The sequence below is a fragment of the Ursus maritimus genome, unplaced genomic scaffold (genome assembly GCF_017311325.1).
Source record: "Ursus maritimus isolate PB19 unplaced genomic scaffold, ASM1731132v1 scaffold_36, whole genome shotgun sequence".
Taxonomy (NCBI): Eukaryota; Metazoa; Chordata; class Mammalia; order Carnivora; family Ursidae; genus Ursus; species Ursus maritimus.
The window spans coordinates 11478943-11503810 of record NW_024426230.1 but is presented as its reverse complement, the minus strand read 5'-3'; the positions used below and the strand labels follow the sequence as shown (position 1 = coordinate 11503810).

Sequence of the window (24868 nt, the reverse complement as noted above, 5' to 3'; positions counted from 1 at the left end):
CTAGGATCGAGCCCTACATCGGGCTCGCCACTCAGCAGAAAGCCTGCTTCTCCCTTTCCTTCTGCCTGCCACTCCCCTTACTTGGGTGCTCTCTGTAAAATAATTAAGTAAAATATTAAAAAAAAAAAAAAAAAGACTGAGTTTCAGCCTGAGTGACGTGGAAAGCTCTTGGAGAGTTTTAAACAGAGAAGTGACACGATCTGACAGGGACATAAAAGGATCACTGGCTGAACTCAAACCTGGGCGCTGGGAAACAGGGAAACCAGTTAGGCTACTGCAATTGCTTGGGCTAGAGATGATGGTGCCTTGGATCAAAAACTTGGTAGTAGTGAAGGTGATGAGATGGTCAGATAGCCTTTGAAGGAAATCGACAGGATTTTCTGATAGACTGGAGGTAGGGTATGAAGGAAAGAAAGAGGGGAGTCACAGAAGGAGTGATATTTTTGATATCTGAATAACCAGAAGGAGATAGTTCTGTTTACCAAGAGAAGAAAGGCGGCAAGAGGGGCATCCTTACAAAGATCAGCAGTTTGGAGCTATAGAGAATCAAGGAGACCTTTGCCCTTATTCTCAACATTTCTGCTGCTGCCATTTCACATTGATAGTTTTCTCTTCCCTCAGAAGTAAACAGTCTTCAGTACCAGTTTGTTATTGTTTCTGATCTATCTCATTCCCCATTCTAGTCTCTAGGGAGACAAAATGAAAAGGCAATAAAAACTGATACATTTATTCAACAGTGAAAGAAAAACTGAATCAGAAATCTGAGGCAGCATTTTCTACGGAAAAGAAAACTAAGTGGGGTCACTCTGAGTAGTGCCTCACTTCCAGCACATTATTTCTAAACATTCACTTATAAAATGGTTATTTAGAGCTCACTATATTTTCCCCATAAGTACAAATTTATTAGGAATCACTTGGTTTCCATGCCAAACTACATAATGGGGCTACATTATAACAATAGCAGTACCAGCCTGAATCCAAGGGAGAAAAGATCCCAGGGTGTAAGAGAGACCAGACTTTCTTGCCCTTGGCCTAAGAAAAAAATAAGTTTCTCCTTTGTACACTCCCACCTTGTTCAAATCTCCCACACTATAGATGCCTTTATCCTCTGCCTCTCACACTATAATCTTCATGAAACCTCTCATTCTAGCATCCTCTTCAAATCTATCAGGAAAAATGTTCTCCATGTCCAAAAATTGCCCACCCAACTCTAAAACAGTAGCAACCAAACACCCACAACCACACACAATTCTCATTCTCTTGTAAAACAAAACTCAGCAAGGCATCAGAAGGAAATGCACTGTTTAAAGCTAATTCTAACAGAAAAGACATGCTCCCAGTTGAAGAATTTCAGCAAGTACTATATAAGAGAAAATGAAAAAGAATACAGAAATAAGGGAAATATTTGACATTGAGAAGGCCACTGCAAAGAATCCGCCTGCTTCTCTTTGTATGTTTTCACCCTTCCTGTACTTCTAAACTCATTGATTTTTCTGTCAGTTTCACCATAATTCTTGCACCAACACCCTGGATGATCTAGAGATTACATGCCTATTTTCCAGTTTTCAACTGTGGAGCTGAAGAAGAGGGAATGGGGAATAACATTAATGACGAATTAAGTATGCATTGGGCAAAATGTTCCTAAGTTAAGGACTATATTCATTAACTGACTTTCATAGAAACTTCAAACTACATGGATTTAAAACTATACTTAGCATATAATTACATTTCTTTCTCAGGTTTTTTCTTAAACTACCAAACTCCTCAACTTTGCCATTTGCCATTCAACATTTTTTAAAATCTTGGGGTTGGGGGCGGCGGGGCGCAGACCTCATAGTTCATCTTAGAGATAACTAGAGCTTCAAACCCAGAAAAGATGAGAGTGCAGAGTTCTGAAGACTGTAATAAAGGGCTCAGTCAGCTCATAACTTTCAAGTTTGCAGCTGCCATTCAAACTAAAAACAATAACAATAACAACAAACACCTACAGTAGATCAGTTCTTATACTGACATTCATTTGGGTCACATGTGCTGTCTTAAGTCAGAGAAATACCAGAAGGTCTCCCTTCTGTCAATTAACTCAAGAGATATCATCAAGCAGAACAAATGGTTTGATTTAAACTTAACCTTAAATGTACTACAGGCAATTTGCCTTCCTCCAATTTCTTTTTCAGAAAATGGAATCCCCAGTCATTAAAGTTTTATTTAAGAAATTCTAAATCACAGGATTATGGGGGACTGCTATTGGTATTAAAGTTTCATTAAGAGTTAAAAAAAAGTTTCATTAAAAGCTCACAATGAGAGGACCATGGTAGGCTATTATTTCCCTTTTTAGAACTATCTATTTTGACTGAGATTTTTTAATTTAATTTAATTTTTTTATAATATTTTTTATTATATTATTTAGTCACCATACAGTACATCCCTGGTTTTTGATGTATAGTTCCACGATTCATTAGTTGCATATAACACCCAGTGCACCATGCAATACGTGCCCTCCTTACTACCCATCACCATTCTATCCCATTCCCCCACCTCCCTCCCCTCTGAAGCCCTCAGTTTGTTTCTCAGAGTCCATAGTCTCTCATGCTTCATTCCCCCTTCTGATTACCCCCCCTTTCTTTATCCCTTTCGTCTCCTACCGATCTTCCTAGTTCTTATGTTCCATAGATGGAGAGAAACCATATGATAATTGTCTTTCTCTGCTTGACTTATTTCACTTAGCATTATCTCCTCCAGGGCCGTCCATGTTGCAGCAAATGTTGAGAAATCATTCTTTTTGATAGCTGAGTAATATTCCATGATATTTTTTTATAATTAATAAATATTTTTGTGATTAGAACAAAAACACTTCCATTTTGGAAAGTGATAGATGGTGATGAACTAAGTCTCAATAACAACTAAAAGAGGGGCGGCTGGGTGGCGCAAGCTGGTTAAGCGTCTGACTCTTGATTTAGGCTCAGGTCATGGCCTCAGGGTCATGAGATCAAGCCCCACCTCAGCCTCTGCATTCAGCCGGCAGTCTGCTTAAGACTCTTCCTCTCCCTCTGCCACTCCTGCCTGTGCTCTCTAAAATAAATAAATAAATCTTAAAAAAAAAAACAAACTAAAAAAGAAGACACTAAATAGGAAATATGCTGAAAAAATGTTGAGTAGTGAGACTGTTTCTTTGTTTTAACTTCTTTTGTCAACATTTATATAATAAAATTGAGAGAAATAAGTTTTACTCAAAGAGAGAAAAAAAGGAAACTACATCTATAGCACAGTATTTCTAGAGCAGTGGTTCTCATGCTGTGGTTCAGGTAATCTGTAAGGTTAAAAACTATTTCTATAATAATATTAACATGTTACCTGCCTTTTTCACTCTCATTTGCTCAGAGTGTATAGTGGAGTTTTGGTATAATATCAAAGAATACCCACAATTATCTGAAAATGTGAATAAAATAATCTCACCTTTTCTAACTATGTTTACCTCTATGAGCTTCCACTTTTTTTCATATGGTTCAGCCAAAATCACATACAACAGACTGAGTACAGAAACAGATATAAAAATTCAGTTGTCTTCTATTAAGCCATGTAATTAAAGACATTTACAAATATATAACAATGCCTCTCTTTTCACAAATTGTTTTTGTTTTGGACAATAGTTATTACTGATGAAATGTTATTTATATTAACATGTAATAGTTTTTATATTGTTATTTCAAAGAAATCAATACATATTTTTAAAGGTTCTCAGTTTAAATTTCTAATCCAGTAATTATCAGTAGATATAATTTCACGTAAACAAAAGCTCTCAGGAGTCCTTAATTTTAAGAATGTAAAAGGGTCTGGGGGCACCTGGCTGGCTCAGTCAGTGGAGCATGTGACTCTTTGTCTGGGGGTTGCAAGTTCAAGCCCCACATTGGGTGTAGAGATGTTTGCTGTTCTCAAGTACTTCTTAGTCTTTAAGAAAAATCACTCTACAAAGGAGTATTTTTTAAGGTAAGAGAAACAAGTGAAGTGAATTTATAATTTGCAGGACAAATGATTAAGATCAGATTTGCTTCACAATAATCTGAGGGGCAAGGGCAGAACAGGTGGCGGTATTAATGAAGTAAGAATGGCCACGAGTTAATAATCATTGAGCTATAAGTTCCTTATACTGGTCTCTCTCCTTTTACATATGTTTGAAATTTTCCCTAATAAAAAGATTAAAGAAAGAATTGAACTGATACTCTAACAGTTGAATTAAAAAAAAAAACCTGAGTGTAATGTAATATTGCTCAGAATGAAGGAAAATAAGTGGGAAAATCTTATTAATATTAAACTAACAGTATCTACATAGCTCCAAATGCACTTTTTGAGAACTAATGTTCTTTCAATTAGTTTCACAAAGTTAAATCAGGAGGACAAGCATACTATTTGGAGTTCTGCTTTGTTCACTTAAAATTCACAAATACAGCTCCCATCTTTATCTACTATCACGAACCAGACTTCGAAATGGCATACATATCTTTCAGTTTAATAATAAAAGCAGCTAACCAAATCCTTTAACCTGATGGATGGAGCTAGAAAACCCAGAATAATTTTTACATGTTACACTATTGCCATCTGCTGGCTGTGATGTCTAAATACAGTAAACAAAGGTTTAAAGCAGAAAAATTGACCAACGATGATGGAGGTTTTCTCCCAAAATTCTCCTGTAGAAAAGAAGCTGCCATACATACATTAGGACTCTTCAAAACCTCACATTAGACAAGATGGGATGCGTTCAGGGTGGTATAGTCATAGACCAAAACCTCACGTTAGAAGCAGTGGTTCTCAACCCTGGGCTGCATTTTAAAATCACTTGGGAGCTTTTGAAAATCCTGATGTCTGGGCCCCCAAACCAGAACAATTAAATAAGAATCTTTATTTTATAAAAATGAAAGGCAAGCCACAGACTGAGAGAAGATATTTGCAGAAGACATATCTGACACAGGAGTTGTAACTAAAATACATTAACTGCTACAACTAAATAATAAGAAAGCAACCCAATTTTTTTTAAGATTTTATTTTTTAAGTAATCTCTACACCCAACACGGGGCTCAAACCCACAACTCCGAGATTGAGAGCTGCACACCCCACCAACAGGCCAGCCAGGCAACCCGAAAGCAACCCAATTTTAACAATGGGCAAAAGATCTTAACAGGCATGTCACCAAAGAAGATATATAGATGGCAATTAAGCACATAAAAAGATGTTTGACATCATCTGTCATTAGGAAAATGTGAATTAAGACCACAATGGAATACTACTGCAAATCCATTAGAGTGGCTAAGGCAGAGACTGACCATAATAAGTGCTGACCAGGATGCAGAGCAACTGTAATATTCCTATAGTGCTGGTAGAAATGTAAAATGAGACACCACTTTGGAAAATGGTTTTGGCAGTTTCTTAAAAGCTACACACACACCAACCATAAGACCCAGTCACTCTACTGCTAGATACGTACCCAGGAGAAAGAAAATTGTAGTAGATTAGTATCCCTTCTGAAATTCATGTCCACCCAAAATGTGGCCTTATCTGGATGCAGATGTAATTAGCTAAGATGAGACTGTACTGGAATAAGGAGGGCCCTAAATCCAATGACTGATGTGCTCATAGGAAGAGACGGCATACAGAGAAGAAGTGGCAGAGAGTGAAGAAATATGGCTAAAAGCCAAGAAAAACCAAGGATTACCTGAAGTGAGGCTAGGAAAAGAAAGACTCTTTCCTAGAGCCTTCAAAAGGAGCATGGCCAAGCCCATACCTTGATTTTGGACTATTAGCCTCCAGAACTATGAGAGAACAGATGTCTGCTGTTTAAGCCACCAGTTCATAGCAATTTGTTACAGCATCCCTACTAAACAAAGACTTCCACAAGAATGTTCTTATTAACTGTATTTTTAATAGCCCCAAACTGTAAATAATCCAAATGTCCATCAATAGGTGAATGAATTTACAAGTTGTGGTATATGCACCCAATGGACTGTTATTCGGGACTAAAAATGACTGAGACACAAAACATGGATGAAATTTCAAAATTATTGTACTGAATATTAAAAAAAACAGACAAAAACACTATATATGGTATGATTCTATGGTGTTTACCTGGGGTTGGGCAGGGGAGGCAAGAGTGAGGTACAGGAGTCATTACAAAGTGGCATAAAGAAACTTTTGGAGGTGACAGATATATTCATTATACTGACTGTGGTGACAGCTTCACAGGGGTATGTATGTATCAAAACTTATCAAGTTGAAGAGAAAACGGTGGAGATGGAAGCGCCAAGAATCTGTCTCTCCCACCTAAACAACAATTACACTGACAGGAACTGTCTGATGTAACTATTTTGGAACTCTGGAATCTGTTGAAGGCTTGCAACTTGCAGGGGAGGCCTTGGATGAGAAACTGTCATTAATTTTGTTCAGTTTTAGCTCCTAGTGCAGCAGCAGTTACCCATTCCTCACCCCAAGCCAAATGGCAGGCAACTGCCATGTTCCTAGAGCAGCTTGAATACCTGTTATGGGAGCCAGAGTGGACAAAAAGGATCCCTCCTCCAACTACTGGGGATCTATGCTCTGCTGATTGCTGCTCTTGATCAGAGGTTCACACAACAAAGCATTCTCACAAAGAAAAAGAAACTCCGAATACACCTATACGTAGTAAGAAGATAGAATCAGTAAAAAAATCTCCCAACGACGACAAAAGCCCTGGACCTGATGGTTCACTGGTGAATTCTACTGAACATTTAAAGAATTAATGCCAATCCTTCTCAAACTTTTCCAAAAAATTGAAGAGACTACTTCCCAACTCATTCTTTGAGGCCAGTGTTACACTGATACCGAAGCCAGAGAAAGAGACTACAACCATAGACCAAGATCCTCTATGAACATTGATGCAAAAATCCTCAACAAAATACTAGCAAGCAAAATCCAGCAGTATATTAAAAGGATTACACACCATATGATGAAGTGGGATGTATTTCTGGAATGCATGGATGGTTCAATGTATAAAAATCAATCAGTGTAATAGGCCACATCAACAGAATGAAGGGGGAAAAAAAACACATGACCATCTCAATTGAATGCAGAAAAAGCATTTGATAAAACCCCCTTTTCATAATTAAAACCCCCTTTTCATTAAAAAAAAAAAACAACCTAGAAATGGAAACTATCTCAATGTAAAAGCTACATATGAAAAACCCACAGCAAACATCATACTCAATGGTGAAAGACTGAAAGCTTTTCCTCTAAGATTAGGACCAAGGCAAGGATGCTTGCTTTCACCACTTCTACTTAAATATATACTGGAAGTTCTAGCCAGATCAATTTAAGCAAGCAAAAGAAATAAAAAGCACCCATGGGGCGCCTGGGTGGCACAGTGGTTAAGCGTCTGCCTTCGGCTCAGGGCGTGATCCCGGCGATCTGGGATCGAGCCCCACATCAGGCTCTTCTGCTATGAGCCTGCTTCTTCCTCTCCCACTCCCCCTGCTTGTGTTCCCTCTCTCGCTGGCTGTCTCTATCTGTCGAATAAATAAATAAAATCTTTAAAAAAAAAAAAAAAAAAGAAATAAAAAGCACCCAAGTTGGAAAGGAAGATGTAAAATTATCTTTGTTTGCAGATGATTTGATCATATATCCAGAAAATCCTAAAGATTCCATACCAAAAAAAGCTGCTAGAATAAATCAATTCAGCAAAGTAGCAAGTTACAAAGTCAACATACAAAAATTGGTTACATTTCTACTAACAATGAACAATCTAAAAAATAAATGACAAAAACAATTCTATTTACAACAGTATCAAAGATAATGAAATACTTAGGAAGTAACTTAACCAGGGAGGTAAAAAACATTACAAAGAAAACTACAAAAGATTGTTGAAAGAAATTAAAGACATAAATAAATGGAAACACATCCCATATTCATGGATAGAAAGACTTAATATTGTTAAAACATCAAAACTACCCAAAGTAATCTACAAGTTCAATACAATCCCTATCAAAATCCAAGTGATATTTTTTGCAGAAATAGAAGAACTCATCCTAAAATTGATATGGAATCTCAAGGGACCCTGAATAACCAAAATAATCTTTAAAAAGAACAAAACTCACACTTACTGATTTTAAAACTTATTACAAAGCTACAGTAATCAAAACAGTGGAGTACTAGGGTAACCTGGGTGGCTCAGTCGGTTAAGCATCCAACTCTCAATTTTGGCTCAGGTTATGATCTTGGGATCCTGAGATCCAGCCCCACGTCAGGGTCCACACTCAGCATAGAGTCTGCTTGTCCCTTTCCCTGTGCTCTTCTCCCTGCTTGAGCTCCCTCTCTCCCTCTCTCCCCCCACCGTCTCAAATAAATAAAATCCTAAACAAACAAACAAAAAACAGTGTAGTACTTGCATAAAAACAGACATATGGACCAATGGAATAGACACAAACCCAAACCATCTCATGTATGGTCAAATGATTTCTGACAAGGGTGCCAAGACCATTCAATGGGGAAAGGACAGTCTTTTCAACAAGTGGTGCTGGGAAAACTGGATACTGACACACAAAAGAATGAAGCTGAGGTGCCTGGGTGGCTCAGTCGGTTAAGGGTCTGCCTTCGGCTCAGGTCATGATCTCAGGGTTCTGGGATCGAGTCCCCCGTTGGGCTCCCTGCTCAGCGGGGAGTCTGCTTCTCCCTCTCCCTCTGCCTCAGCTTGTCATCTCTCTCTCTCTCTCTCTCTCTCTCAAATAAATAAATAAAATCTTTAAAAACAACAACAACAACAACAACAACAGAAGAATGAAGCTGGACCCTTACCTAACACCATATACAAAGATGAACTCAAAATGAATCAAAGATCTAAATGTAAGACCTAAAAGAATAAAACTCTTAGAAGAAAACATAGAACAAAAGCTGCATGACACTGAATTTGACAATGATTTTCTTGGATATGACACCAAAGACACATGGTAACAAAAATAAACAAACCTGACTTCACAATATTTAAAAATTTTTGTACATCATAAAACACTATCAACAGAGTAAAGAGACAACCCATAGAATGGGAGAAATTATTTTTAAATCATATTATTTAATAAAAGACTAATATCCAGAATATATAGACCACCTAAAATTCAACAAAAAACAAAAACCCAATTCAAAAATGGGCAAAGGAATTGAACAGACATTTCTCCAAAGAGATACAAATGGCCAATAAGCACATGAAAAGATGCTTAACATCACTAACCATTAGGGAAATACAAATCAAAACTACAATGAGATACCACCTCATACCAATTAGAATAGATACGATTAAAAAAAAAAAAAACCCAGAAAACAGTATGTGTTGGCAAGGATGTGGAGATATTGGAACCCTTATGCACTGCTGGCGTGAATGTAAAATGGTGCGGCCATTGTGAAACACAGTTCCTCCAACAATTAAAAATAGATTTAGCACATGATGCAGCAATCACACTTCCAGGTATATACCCAAAAGAATTGCAAGCAGGGTCTCTCATAAACAGCATTATTCACAAAAGCTAAAATGCATAATCAACACAAGGGTCCACTGACACTTGGATAAATAAAATATGGTATATACATACAATGGAATATTAAGCACATAAAAAGATGTTTGACATCATCTGTCATTAGGAAAATGTGAATTAAGACCACAATGGAATACTACTGCAAATCCATTAGAGTGGCTAAGACAGAGCCTGACCATAATAAGTGCTGACCAGGATGTGGAGCAACTGTAATATTCCTATAGCGCTGGTAGAAATGTAAAATGAGACACCACTTTGGAAAATGGTTTTGGCAGTTTCTTAAAAGCTATACACACACCAACCATAAGACCCAGTCACTCTACTGCTAGATACGTACCCAGGAGAAAGAAAATTGTAGTAGATTAGTATCCCTTCTGAAATTCATGTCCACCCAGAATAGCCTTAAAAAGGAAGGAATTCTGCAATATGCTACAACATAGATAAACCTTGAGGACATTATGCTAAGTGAAATAACCCAGTCAAAAAAGGCAGATACCTCCACTTATACTTGCAGTAGTCAAAATCATAAAGACAGGAAGTATTGTGGTGGTTGCCAGCAGCTGGGAAGAAGGAGAGAATGGGGAGTTATTGTCTAATAGGTAGAGTTTCAGTTTTACAAGATGAAAAGAGTTACGGGGACGGATGATGGTGATGGTTACACAACAATGTGAATGTATTTAATATCACTGAACTGTACACCTAAAACCAAAATCTACAGGGGATGGAGTCCAGGTATCATTAATTTTTAGGCAACTCCTAAATGATTCTAACCAGCATCAAGGTTGAAACCACTTCATCAGATGGTGCCATCTCATTTACTTTGTTTTAAACAAAAGAGTTCTAATTTGATGAAAACATATAAGCCTGAAATACTTTTTTTTGAAGATTTTACTTATTTATTTGAGAGAGGCAGAGAGAGACAGAGCATGAGTGGGGGCTGTTGGGGGGGGGGCAGAAGGAGAAGGAAAGGGAGAAGCAGACTCCCTGCTAAGCAGGGAGCCCGATGCAGGGCTCAATCCAGAACCCTGAGATCATGACCTGAGCCAAAGGCAGATGTTAAACCGACTGAGCCACCCAGGTGCCCCTAAGCCTGAAATAATTTTGATAATTCTCATTTTAGGTGCTTATGGAGGTCAGCTGACATCATACCTTTTTTTTAAGTAGACAAAGATGTGATATTTACTCCTTGGTTTGTACCTCACATTCCTAAATTACAAGCAAGATTTAGAAAGCGATATTGAAGTCCGTTCCAGCTACTTTTTCCCAGCATGAAATAATTTAAAATGCTGACACGATATAGTTTTCATACATAATGCAATGAATAGTGTTATAGACTGAACTGTGACTACCTCAGAATACATATGCTGAAGTCCTAGCCCCAAGCACTGCAGAATGTGACTGTATTTGGAGATAAAGCCTTTAAAGAAGTGATTAAGGTAAAATGAGGTCATAAGGACCGGCCTTAATCCAATTTGACTGGTGTCCTGGACACACAGAGAGACCTGGGATGTTCAAGCACAGAGGAAGTCCATATAAGGACAAAGCAAGGAGGGAGTGGTCTGCAAGTCAAGAGAGAAGCCTCAAGAGAAACCAAACCTGCCAACACCTTGATCTTGGACATCTAGCCTCCGGAACTGTGCAAAAATACGTTTCCGTTGTTTGACCCATCTGGTTTGTGGTATTCTATTAGCAGCCCTAACAGATTAATACAAACGGTGAGCAAAAACAAAACAAAACAAGAGATGAAAAATCTTTGAGAAATGACACTCTGGAGCTGAATTTTACCCTGGGGTACATGTCAAACCCTGACAGTTGGACACTGGATCTGCCAGGGCCTGGAATGGCTCTTCCTGTAAAATCTTAGCCTCAAAGATTTCACCTGCCCTCTGACCTCAGCCTTCTACTATTCTTTTCCTTGACTCCCACTAAACCTTTTCTTCTACCCCACACTGAGACTGCTAGCCCCTTGAACTCTCCTCGACAGTGCTCTCTGGCCTTCCCTCCTTCCCCATCTAGTCTGAGCGCCATGGCAATCATGTTAACTACTCTGTCAGAACCACCTTCCCTTGCTCCCCCCATCATACTGTCACACCTCACCAACAAAACCCAAACTCTGAGCTAATGTTACATTTTGTCTTCACTACTGCCATTCCAGGTGAGCCAAGCTCTGTCAGAAAAATATTAAATCATACATTCATGTAAAGTCAAGTCTATAAATTACTGATTCAAATCTCAGCATCCACCCCTTGCCACAATCCTGCCTGGAGTTAGCATCTCCACCATTCTTCTTAACAACCATTCCAAACTTTCTTCACTGTCTAGTGTTGACCAGACTCCCATCTGGTGTCTACTACACTTTCCACTTGACTCCAACCTCTCGCTGTGTACCCATTTAACACAGATGTCATTTCCCTCAAACTTCTCTCCCTCTACCTATATGTTTATATCTGCACCCATCTTCACTTATTTTTTTTAAAAGATTTTATTTATTTATTTGTCAGAGAGAACCCACACAAGCGGGGGGGGGGGGGGCGGCAGACAGAGGGAGAAGCAGGCTCCCTGCAAGAACCTGATGTGGGACTCGATCCCAAGACCCTGGAATCATGACCTGAGCCAAAGGCAGACGCTTAACTGACTGAGCCACCCAGGTGTCCCCCCATCTTCACTTTCTTTTCTTCACTTTCTTTTCTACAGTCTCAAATGAGGACTCTCCTTTCAAACTTCCCCCATTTGCGCTCTTTTTGGCAGCCCCTCCTACTTCTGAACCTTGCTCATTAGTAATCCATTCTCTCTCCTACCTGTCCTTACTTGACATTTTTATCTTTACTGACACCCTTTCTTCATCACCTAAACATGCACAAGTCTCTCCCACATCCCTACATCCTCCCTTGATCTCTACCATCCTGCAGTCACAACTACCTCATTTCTTCTTGCTTTCATCTAAACTTCTCAAAAGTATAGTTTACACTCGATGTATGAGTCAGTGTATGACTGAAACTGCTCTTCCTGAAGTTATCAATAACTTCTTAATTACTTTGTTCTTAAGCAACCCATTCTCTCAAAGCATGCTATAGGAGTGAGGAGAAAGAAGAGGCCCTTTTCTAGTACCCACTGCTCCTCACTACATCTCCACTCCTTACCTCACACCACAGGTCAGCAAATTGTTCTGTAAAGGGCCAGACACTTAACAGTTTAGGTTTTATGAGCCACATGGTCTCTTTTCTAGGTACCCAACTCTGCAAGGCAAAAGCAGCCACATAAATGAATGAGTGTGGCTGTGTTCCAATAAAACTTTATTTATAAAAACATGGAGTGGGCTGGATTTGCTCTGCAGGCCATAGTTTGCTGACTCCTCCTCTTTATTAGCACCTTGTGTCACCCCAGGCACCTCTACATTTATCAAGAATTTGCCACCTCTGTTCTTCATCACCAGCCTAAGTAACAAAGCACATTACCTGGCACCTGGTAAGCATTCTATAAACACAGCTGCCATTAATACTATCATACGGACACTCTCAATAAATCTGTACTTGCACACCTTGCACTTTTGGCTCTGTTTCTTCATCTGCTTAACTCTCACACTCTGGACCTTGTCATCACTGCAGAGCACTCTACCTCTGGTCAAATATACACCGATCTAATACACACTGATCAAAATCTCCCGCTTGTCATTCTTACTCCACTTATGCTTGCTCTTCAACCTCAAAGAGCCTCCAATCCGCTCCTGTCTCTACTGTCTCCTAGTCCACGAGCTCCCGCCCCTCTTTACTTCCCATCAAGCTTGACCTCATGGTCCCTTAATCGAGCCATCCTCAACTCCTGGTTTCCAACTGCGCCAGACAAGCAAACTCCTGTACCATCCATCTATCTGCCTTCTCTATTCCTATACCTGGAGGGTCCGGGACTGCTGAGAATGTCTCACAGATCAATGCCATTACACATTCAGGCTCTCTGGCCTCAGCTGGGGCTTCAGCATCACTCGGCAATACTTTCCCCAAACCTCTCACAAATAATCCAAACTTCCAATGCTTAAAACTCTCCTCAAGGTCCCTTAGGCTTAGGCTATCATACTTTCTCTCACCTTCAAATGACCGATTTGCCTCGGGCTCTTCAGAGAAATTAAGAGGTGTGAATATATGTTCTCAACTCTTTGCTGCACCAACACACTTAACTTGTCCACTATCCTTAATTCCTTCCCGCTGGTCCCAGAAAAAGAGTTGCTTCTACTTCTATCCACCAGCAGTGTTCTAGATCCATCCCTGCCCCTTCTACCTCACCGATACCACAAAAACCAAACCCTGAACAAGCCAGTCACATCACACGACTTTCTTTGCTGCTCTTTAACCATGGACTCATTGCTTCTCCTGAGCTTCCCCATCTTCAAAATGGCGATATCCTTGTAAGGTTGTGAGGGTAACAGATCTAGTTACAGAAGTGCCTGACATATGGCAATCATTTCATAAATGGTAGCAATTATTATTATTATATTAATAGCCTGAAAGTGAAAGGCAGTGACAAGAGATGGAATACAGGATTGGAGACCTTCAGTGGGGGGGAAAGGGAAGCATACCTGGAAAGAGAAAGAGAAAATAATTTCCCTTGACCTAAAATGTTCCAATCCTTCTGTGAATATATCCAGTTGCTTTGTGAATTACAGTAATTAAATGTATGACTACTCTTTGCTATTCTCACAATAGTCCAGAGGCTGCAACTCCATTTACGCTATAACCTCTCCAAGAGGAAGATTTGCTCTGGGTTCTAAGTCTTTGCCAACAAAGAAAACTAACAAATCTTCCTTCTATTAAGCTAGAATTAAAGTGATACACATTAAAAAGGAATTATAGCAATGTTTAACCATGGAGAGGTGTCAAACAAAAGTATTCAATTTATGATTCCATCACTGGGACAGAAGCACTTCAAGGTGGGAGCCTGGGACATCCTGTGCTAGAAATAAGAGAAGTGCAAAAACTGGGGGCAAAACTGATAGGGTAGTGGAGGAAATGTCAAAAAGACACAGGAGATGGCTTGAAGGGGCTCCTAAAGGACAAATCCAGGACAATTTGAGCAACAAAAAGAATAATGATGGTGGTAACAAATTCTAACACAATTAATCAAAAAAAGAAAAAAGAAGTTCTTATGTCTAGAAAAGGTAATTTTAAAAATAAAAAGGAGCTCTAAAAAAAAAAAAAGAAAAAAGAGAAATCTTTTATAGAATAATACCAGTTAATAAATGTGGAAGGAATGAAATAACTAGAAAATCACCACTTTACAACCTCCAAAGGTAAAAATCATCTCCATGATACAAAAAACACTGGGTGAAGAGTTAACAGGATATCTGCAAGAATGACAGGACATCTGCATAGGCCTGACGTATTTTTTTTTTTTTTTAAGATTTTATTTATTTATTTGACAGAGATAGAGACAGCCAGCGAGAGAGGGAACACAAGCAGGGGGAGTGGGAGAGGAAGAAGCAGGCTCCCAGTGGAAGAGCCTGATGTGGGGCTCGATCCCGGAACGCCGGGATCACGCCCTGAGCCGAAGGCAGACACTTAACCGCTGTGCCACCCAGGCGCCCCAGGCCTGACGTATTACTCCACAGGTTAATTTTTAATTACAAAGGTTACCAAGGAAAAAGGTACCTTTACAATGGAGATATCTGGCAGTTGTCCTTGTAATCAAGTGATGGAACTTAACATCAATAGTGAGGATAACCTGACATTATGTAGCTGCTGTGAGGCATTAAGCACCCAGCATCACCCATGCAATGCATAGCCAAGAGCTGTTACATTGGATTAATGGAGGAAAAAACAATCAATTAGTCCACAATCTTACTGCTCAAAATGTTGTCTAAAGACCAGAATCACATCATCTGGGAACTTGTTCAAAATACAGACTCTCAGGCCCCTCTCCAGACACCTGAATCATAATTTATATTTTAACCAGATCTTCAAGTGATTCATAGGTACCAAGTTTGAGAAGCCCTGCATAAGACAAAAAACCTAGGCTTTTCAAAAAAAAAATCAATGTCATAAAAATTTAAAAAGGCAGTGCGGGAGAGGCTGTTCTCAATTTAGAGAGACATAACCATCAAAAGCAATGAGTACATCTTGATTGAATCCTGGATCAGAGTGGGAAAAGTTATAAAATACATTTCAGGGTGACAACTGGGAAAATTTGAATATGTACCTTTTATTAAATGACACTGAATTAAGGTTAAGGTTTTGAAATGTGAGGATGGTATTTAATTATAGAATTTTCTTATTCTTAGAAGATATAGGCTGAAATATTTAAGGTCATATGTCTACAACCTACTTTTAAATGGTTCACAGAAACATATATGGAGAGAAAGCATAAGTGGCATAGTAACAACTGGTTACTCAAAATGAAGAGTATGTAGGCTTCCATTGTGCTATTCTTTCATTTTTTTCTTTTTATTAAATAAATAGTTGAAAGGTGGGAAGACTATTCAACTAGTCTATAACAGAAATGGTAAGTCTTTGGTAACAAACAACATGAGTTGCATTCAACCTTGCATCTACCCTAACATCTACTTCAGCAAACACAGGTAAGTGTTCAATAGATGTTTGATGAGAGAAAGGAAATTTATCTGTTCAAATCATATTTCAGCAGGCAGAAATTCCTAAATCATTAAGAGTTGCTACAACCAGTTGGCTCTCAGGTATATAGGGAACTATATTGTCACTGGAACTTTTCACACAATGAGAGGCAATAGAGTGTGACAGCAAAGGTTTTGGGGTCACTCAGACCTAGATTTTATTAGTGAGGTGTCCTTGGGCAGATTTAATCTCCCAAAGTCTCAATCACTCTGTAAAAAAGAAATAAAATAATACCATATAGGGTGGTTATAAGGATTAAATAAGATATAAGATAACGAATATAAAGTACTTAGCATCACTTAATAAATCTTAACTCTAATTTTATCAATAAAATCAGCTAAAAGTTATTCCATACAATGAAGCTAATGTTTTTATGGACCATATTTTGACTTTATTTTGAAGATTAAAGGTCTTCATATGATCTAAGGGCATTCTGTGACAATTTTAAGTCAAGGTAAGAGGGCAGAACAGTTTTCACTTCTTGTTTTTATTTGGTACCTTGAAGAAAAAGCACTTAGCAAGATAATAAGCGACCTTTCCCCAAGGTAAAAGCATTTTAGTTCTTCAACTTAATCTCAGTAAACCAGTATAAAGTACTGAAGAATAGCAAAAGGAAGCTATTAAAAATGACTTATGGAATCAAATTCAATACTAAGAAAATCTGGAAATAATTTTGTCAAGCTCCCTTAAACTCTTTTCATTAGAAAAGTTGTGAGAAACCATGTTTTCATGGGAGTTACTGAACACAGTTTTCTGGAAGTACTTAGACAAAAAATGAGCACCTGTCTTTATGGCTTTAAGTGGACCTGTGCCTAGATAAAACAGGACTGACTCCAATAGATGGAGGATAGTCCACCCCAATTATTCTGTTAAATTCTGAAGCAGTCTCTCCTAAAGGTTGGCAACTATAGCCAGCAGGCCAAATCCAGTCCACAGTGTATTTTCATAAATATAGTTTTAATGGAACACAGCCATGCTCATTCACTTATGTACTGCATTTTGAGTTGAAAAGTTGCAACAGAGACCAGATGGCCCACAAAGCCTAAAATATTTACTATTCGGTCTTTTACAGAAAAAAATTGCCAATTCCTACTCTAGACAAGCAATCCACGAAAGGAATAAAACCTGTTCGGGACTCACCTGAGGTGTTGTCTTTTTGTACTGATCACCTCCGTCTATCACATCCCTCATGATTTTTCCTTTAAGAAATTCGTATTCTTCTGGACTCAGGTGATTAGACTCTATGGTTTTCCCACAGCCCAAACAATGACCACTGTAATTACAATAGTTTATGTTAAATGGTATCCTGGAAAAGAACTTTTTCTAAGATCAATAATCCTAGGACAAGAGGAAACTGAAGAGTAATGAAAAAAAACATTATAATCTTTGTGATCATCACATGCATCCAACTGTTTATAAACCTGATTAATAACCCACATTAGGTGTGCCAGAACACCCAAAAAAAGTAGACTGGTGGGCACCCGGATAAAGTTTTTAAAGTCATTCTCAAAACACAACCGGGTCCCAAATCTGTAGAGGAAAATATCTCTGAGGCTTCACATAAGGCTTACACGAGTTTATGGCAAAAACATTTTGAGCACTGGAAATTCTCCACATGTAAAACATGGCTTTTTTTCTTGGCTACTCTCTTAATTATCCTATCTCTAATGTATTCTTAAAAATTTTTTGATCAGTAGCAACAATACCTACTAAACCTGCATCAAGCGAGTTAAACATTAAAAATTGGCCTTTACCTTTTCTTGACTGTTGTGAACTGTCCTTTCCATTGTTCTCCAGGAACACTACAAAAAAAGATTGCAAAACCAGATCATTAGGAGGTCAGACTCCTACAGAACCAAAAGATAGGCATTTTATTTAGAAACTCAGTAGTCAAGAGCTCTGAAAGGTTCAGGATACTTTCCTAGAATGGTTTATTTAGAAGAGCAGGTGATACACTGTGATGGGGCTAAGGAGGTAATGGTACCCTACTCTGGACCTCCCTCTTCCCTTCACTTCTCTGGTCATCCAACCCTCATCTTCACATCTATATCTGCCTTCAGGGGACCCGGTAGCTGACATTAATAGTGTACCCTCTAAATCAAACTCAACTCTAACCTTCTCCATAAATCTACCAGACATTGTTTCTGCCCAAAGTAATTCCTTCCCTTATGTTATCTTCTTATGCACTACTATAAACTGTCAAGTATTACATTACCAATTAGTTTGTGAATGCCATCATAACATCTTTTATATCACCAAACACCCACAGTGCCGAGCCAAATGAAGGCATCCAAAACTACTTGATTTATTTGCTCAATCAACTTATCCTTTCCTTCCTCTTACATATACAACTATCAGCTTCTATTGATTCGATTGCCTTCTCTCCTTCCCTAGTTCTTAATGCAAGATCTCATCATCTCTCATTCAAACCTGCAATTGCCTCCAAATAGATCTCCTTATTTCCAATCTTCCATAATCTTTTTTTTATTTTTATTTTTTATTATGATATGTTAGTCACCATACAGTACATCATTAGCTTTTGATGTAGTGTTCCATGATTCATTGTTTGCGCACCTTAGTTCCAATCTTAATCCCTCTCCAACCTTTTTTTGTATCGGCAATTACCTTTCTAAAACTCTACTCCAAGGTAATAGAATAAAATCCAAAATCCTTGGCATTCAAGATTTTCACAATCTAGGCCCTCCAGTGATATTCAATAAATTTGTTAAATAAGATAATTAAGCATGGTTACTACTTCAAAGATCTATAAAGAGAATATAGAATAGCAAAGAGAAAAGCAGAAAAGGAATACGTTTTTAGGAAAAGAGCCTGAAACAAGTTAGTGGTGAAGAAATAAGTGAATAAAAGGCTAAAGCAATAAACAGGCACAGAGCAGTAACATGAATAAAAGCAAAGAGAAAGCAGAGAGCCTTGGAGAGAACAGCTGGATGATGGAAAGATCCAAAATGAACTGGAACAATGAGATTTTCCATTTTTAACTGTTGAATATCATATCTGATCAGGGTCCCCCATCAGCTCTAACCATCCAAGTTAATGAAATGCATAGATTAAACAGATACCAGTAACTAGGTTTCAGAAGAACTTCTTAAACACTAATATGACCCAAAGACAGTTCCAGTTTTCTTGCCATGAACTCCAGCCCCAAGTGCTATTTGTAAGTACATCATACTGAACACCTAGAAAAAATCAGATGATCCTTCTACGAAGAAAAAATACATGAAAATATACAAGTCGCTCGATAATTTCCCTTTTATGTGATGGAGAATAGAGTTTGCTTATACTATTACTTTTATTAAAGGGTAAGAAATGTCTTCAATTTTCTTTTATTTTTAATTTTAAAAAATTTTTTTAAGGATTTTATTTTTTTGCCAAAGAGAGAGAGCGAGAGAGCACAAGCAGGGAGAGTAGAAGGCAGAGGGAGAAGCAGGCTCCCCACTGAGCAAGGAGCCGGATGCGGGATTCGATCCCAAGACCCTGGGATCATGACCTGAGCTGAAGGCAGATGCTTAACCAAATGAGCCACCCAGGCGTCCCAAAATTTTGTCTTTAAAGGGAAACAATCTGAGAAAAGGAAAGAAGTATAATCTGAATAGAGTAATTCTCAGCGACAAGAAGAAAAGGAGGTGGCTGCTTTTAGGTAGCGGTATTAAAAACAGACATATAAAGAAAGATCAAAATTACCTCTCAAACCATGTTTTTATACTGTGTGCAAATGACTCTTCAGGATATAGATGATTATCTCTTAGATACAAAAGAATGTCAAGTAGCTTGTTTGAATATTGATCATCTTTTATGTTTTTTCCAAAATCAAAGAATGTTTTTAAAGTTTTCAACGTAGGAATAAGATCATAATCTAACAATTCCTGATACAAATTCCAAGCTAGGTTTACATCTTGATGGAGGAGGGCTCCCTCAATACAATCATTGTAGTTCCTTCTTGAAGGGACCATGACTTTTTTGATATCCTCTAACAGCAGCAAGGCCTCTTTCCATCTGTCTGAGTGGATTAATCCCTGGATGAGAAGAGTATACCCTTCAGGTTCTAATCTCTTGTATCTGGCTTTCATGATCTCATAAACATCAATAACTTCCGATGTCTGCTTATGAAAGATGCAGAGATACAAATACCTGACCAGCAAATCATAGCCTACGATACCGTTGTTTTTTGCAGCTACCCAGGATAACAGAGATTTGGCCACATCTATAGAGCTATGGGAGTGAGCCATTTGTAAAATGATCCAACTTTCAAAATTAGTCTTTCCTTTGAAATCTTCCTTGAGTTTATCCCACTCTTGTGAATTCAAAGGTTTTGTTGGGAGTTGAATAGTGTTCCTCACAGGTGGCAAGGCATGATCTTCCTTATGAGGATTCATCTGTGATCTCTTCTTAGCCGCTCCAGCTGCAAAAAGATGCGAATCAGAAGAAACTTGCTTATTACTGCCTTCATCTCCTTTCCTGAAATATCTGGCCTTGGCAATCAGCAGATTCCCTGCTTTAGTATTTTGTGCAGACACTGCTTTAAGAGAAAACCACTTCTGCTGGTTCCCGACGCCATAACAGTCTTTGAAAAAGAGAGAGAGATAAGAGTGTCCTGGGCTTAGGCCAAGGTATGGGTTGCTCTTCCAAAGCTTAGAAAAGTTTCGAATACCAGCGAAACAGAAAGTCATCATGCACTGAGATCAGCACCAGATAGAGATGTTCAAAAAGCCCCGACTTCTACAGCCCCCACTGTTCAAATATCCCTACTTCTAATTAAGGAATTGGGAGTGGGGGCGGAGAACCGAAGCACAACTTCTTAAAAGATGATTTTCAGTTTCTCAAGACAAATCAAGGATCTGCTTTTGGGGCTACTTAATACTACGAAGTCTGCTGAGTCCTCTCCATTAAACAACCATCCGGGGACATCCGACCTTGGTCGCAAGTCCCAGAACCAGGGGACAGGGCAGGAATCCTCCGGTACCTGATATATTCCAATCTGTGAACCTGAGGAAAAAGCACAAGGAGGTCCGTCCAGTTTTATTCGCGTGGATCACAACAGCCCTTGGAAAAGAGGCAGGATCCCATGGGAGCCTTGCTGAAGGAGGGGCGCAAAGTCGAAAACGGCGACCAGGTGTCCCCAACCCCAGACCTAGGAGCAGCATGGACAGCGGCGAAAGCCAAAATCTAGGGGCCCTGCGCCGGCGTAACAACCCTCCCAGGCCGCCAAACGCGTCAGGTGATGATATGGGGGGCGGGAGGGGAGAGCCGAACTGACAATTCAAGTAAGGAAGAAAGGTCCACGAAGGGCACTGCCGGCCGTGTACAGACCGATCTGAAACGAAGTTCACTCCATTCAACAACTCACCTCAGCACTCACGTTTAAGGCCACCATAAGCACGGCAGAACTACCGCGTCCACAATGCACCGCGAGGGCCTGGGCCCCGGGGCGTGGCTGAACCCCACGCAGGCGTTCCGCCGGGCCTGACGGCGATGAAAACACAATTTTGAAACCGTTAGTGGCAGAAGGGGCTGTTGAAGACGTCTACTACGTTCAGGGAATCTTTACGGCCTCTAGATAGCCGCAGTGAGCAATGAAAAGAAATCGTGAAGCAAAAAAGCTCTTCCTCGAGCCGGAAACGCCATAGGACTCCTGAATCACGTGGTATACACGCGCCAAAGTCTCAAGTTAAATAAAAACGGGGGCTTCCTTATCCTGCAGCTTTAAAATTGACCTTGTTGAAGTTGGGCGCTGCCTTACAGAGGATCATTTTTCCATCTGTTTGAAGTCGGCTTTCCCCGCTGTTAACGTGATCGCCGTATCCTCCGCAGTAGCTATAATGGGGTTTTGCCTGGTTAGTCGACTTCCGCCCAAGTCCAAGATGGCGGTTGAGCGTTCGTGACCCTTATGGGGTTGGGCGGAGATTGCAGTCTGAGCTAGTAGGGGGTGGAGCGGTTAGTAAACAGCAAATGCAGGAGCTGCTGCGCGGGAGTCAGCCATGGACTGGAAAGAGATTCTTCGCCGGAGGTTAGCGACGCCCAACACAGGTACCCACAGTGAGTTTGGGAGGGGCTGCTCGCAGAGCTAGGCGGCTCTAAACTCCTGGAGGTTGGGGGAGATGGGGAGGAGCAGCTACTGGGAGCCGCACTTTATGCTTCTATGAAAGCTCTCTTGACAAAGGCAGATGGGACGTGATTTAGGGGTACTGAGAGTTTTGACCCACACTTCCCGGAAAAAGGATTGCGGGAATGAAGAGCCACCTTAGCACCCACTTACGTGGCCTTGACCAAGGCTTTTGAGGGATAATTGAGAACCCCGGTTCCAACAACTCTTCGATCCTACTACAATTTATAATCCATTGATCTTATGCGTTTTTACTAACACGCTTTTCACTTCCCTCCTTATCCATTGTAGATTTCATAATCTGTTTTTCTTTATTCTTTTCCTCCTCCTTCACACTTGCTTGTTAACCAGCCTGGTTAAAGCTCTTTCTATTCCACACGTACCCTCGGGGCAGCCAGAAGTGGCTGGAGAAAACGTGGCAAATTGTCTCACTTTGAATTCATGTCCACTAACCTAAAGTGTTTCAGGTATTCATTTACACATCTGCCGCGTTTCCCTATGTAGTCATTCTCCTACACTTCAAGGCAGTTGTCATCTTCCAGACCTCCAATTCTCCAATGTGTGCTACCTACTCCTTCTCTTAAGTTGATGAACTTGTGTATATATTTGAGAAAGTCGATGCAAAGAAAAACCTCACCTGTTCCCACTTACATTTCTATCAGCCCTTTCCCCACCATAGATGCCCATAAACTCTACCTTTACTGTTCAACATGAACTGTCCATGCTCCTATTTGGGACAATTCCTCCACTCCAACAGGAGATCGTGTTCCCTTTCTTTTATTCACTGACTTCACTCTGTTCTTTCGTTGTCTCTCACGTATCATCAGATTTTCCTTCTCTACTGAGTCATTTCCATCAGCTCTGACAAACATGGCTGTAATATACTCCATGTAAGAAAAATCATTTCATCTCACAACTCCCTCCAGCTTTTGCTGCATTTTTCTGCACTCCTTATAGGAAAACTTACAAAAAAGTCACGTGTACTTGCACTTTCTCCCCTTCTTCACTCCTTTTTTTTTTTTTTTTGCTGTCAAAAGTACTTTTATTGAGGTAAATTTGCTTTATTTTTTAAACATTTTTTATTTAATTCAATTAATTAACATATAATGTATTATTGGTTTTAAAGGTACAGGCCTGTGATTCATCAGTCTTATCCAATATCCGGTGTTCATTACATCACGTGCCCTCCTTAATATTTATCATCCAGTTATCCCATCTCTCCATCCTCCACCCCAGCAACCCTCAGTTTGTTTCCTATGATTAAGAGTCTCTTATGTCTCCCTCTCTGGTTTCGTCTTGTTTTATTTTTTCTTCTCTTCCCCTATGATCCTGTGTTTTGTTTCTTGAATTCCAAATATGAGTGAAATCGTATGATAATTGTCTTTCTCTGATTGACTTTATTTCGCTTAGCATAATACCCTCTAGTTCCATCCACATCATTGCAAATGGCAAGGTTTCAATTTTTGATGGCTGTGTAATATTCCTGTGTGTGTGTGTGTGTGTGTGTGTGTGTACCGCATTGTCTTTATCCATTTGTCGGCCGGTGGACATCTGGGCTCTTTCCATAGTTTGGCTTCTTGTGGGCATTGCTGCTATAAACACGGGGTGCAGGTGCCCCTTCAGATCGCTACATTTGTATCTTTGGGATAAATACCCATTCCATTGCATGCCTGTTATGTGCCGAGTACTGTTCTAGGATATAGCAGTAAACAAAACAGACAAAAGTTCTCCTTGTGGAACTTAAGCTTTAGTGTTGGGAGAGACGATAAATAATAAGTAAATCATTTCGGTTGTATAACTTGTATTTAAGGCTGTTTTCTTCATCGGTGTGCTAGATCCCATTTTTGCTGCTCAGAGATGTATTCCTGCAGTTATCCCCTCTGTCCTGCATCAGTTTTTCTTTCTCAGTCGCCCATATCAGTATATGAACATGGTGCTATTTCTCTCACTCTAAAGAAACTTTCTTGTCTTAACTTCTACCTCTAGCTATGCCTCATTTCCCTGCTCCCCTTACAGCAATGCTTGTTAAAAGAATTGTTGATTAAATCTGTGCTGTAATTACTGCTTGTCAACATCATCAGTGATCTCCATTGTTGTGCCAGTGATCAGTTTTTAGTCCTCACTTTACTTGACCTGCCAGCAGTCCCTGCCAGGGATATGGTAGTTCTCTCTCCCTCTAAACATACTTTCCTCTCTTGGTTTCTGGGAGTCATACTCCCTTAGTTTTCTTCCCACCCCACCAGTAATCCCGTCTCAGTCTTTTGTGTTCTTCTCCCCAACAACTCAGCATTGGAGTGCCCAAAGCTAAGTAAGTCCCTGGTCAGCTTCTGTTCTCTGTCTACACTCACCTTCATGGTGAAATAGCCATTCTTATGGGTTTAAATACTGTATATTTGCTTTTGTCTCCTAAATTTATATCTCCCGTTTTCCAAATGCCAGATTCATATATCTAATTACCTACTTGACATGGCCACTTGGTTCTAATAGGTATCTTAATCTTAACTTGTCCAAAACTGAACTCCTGGTCTCCTTTCTAACCTACTCACTTGTAACTTTCCCCATCTGCTCAGGTCATAACCTTTGGAGAT

The 24868-nt window shown here is 39.5% G+C and overlaps 2 protein-coding genes across 5 annotated transcripts in view; one reads left to right on the top strand and one right to left on the bottom strand.

Annotated features, from left to right (window-relative positions):
* PRORP (protein only RNase P catalytic subunit) overlaps positions 1-21650 on the bottom strand; it is a 133583-nt gene extending 111933 nt beyond the window's left edge. The window contains exons 1-4 of the mRNA XM_008694130.2: positions 21525-21650; positions 19862-21163; positions 17914-17961; positions 17300-17432 (exon numbers count right to left, since the gene is read on the bottom strand). Coding sequence (XP_008692352.1) covers positions 17300-17432; positions 17914-17961; positions 19862-20850 — 1170 coding nt within the window. The 5' untranslated portion in view covers positions 20851-21163; positions 21525-21650. The remainder of the gene's footprint in view (positions 1-17299; positions 17433-17913; positions 17962-19861; positions 21164-21524) is intronic.
* A 371-nt stretch (positions 21651-22021) lies between these two features.
* PPP2R3C (protein phosphatase 2 regulatory subunit B''gamma) overlaps positions 22022-24868 on the top strand; it is a 21490-nt gene continuing 18643 nt past the window's right edge. For 2 of the 4 annotated variants that reach the window (XM_008694164.2, XM_008694140.2), the window contains exon 1: positions 22022-22213. In XM_008694164.2, the coding sequence (XP_008692386.1) occupies positions 22156-22213 (58 nt within the window). In that variant the 5' untranslated portion in view covers positions 22022-22155. The remainder of the gene's footprint in view (positions 22214-24868) is intronic. The other 2 variants (XM_008694157.2, XM_008694148.2) reach the window with 2 other exon arrangements.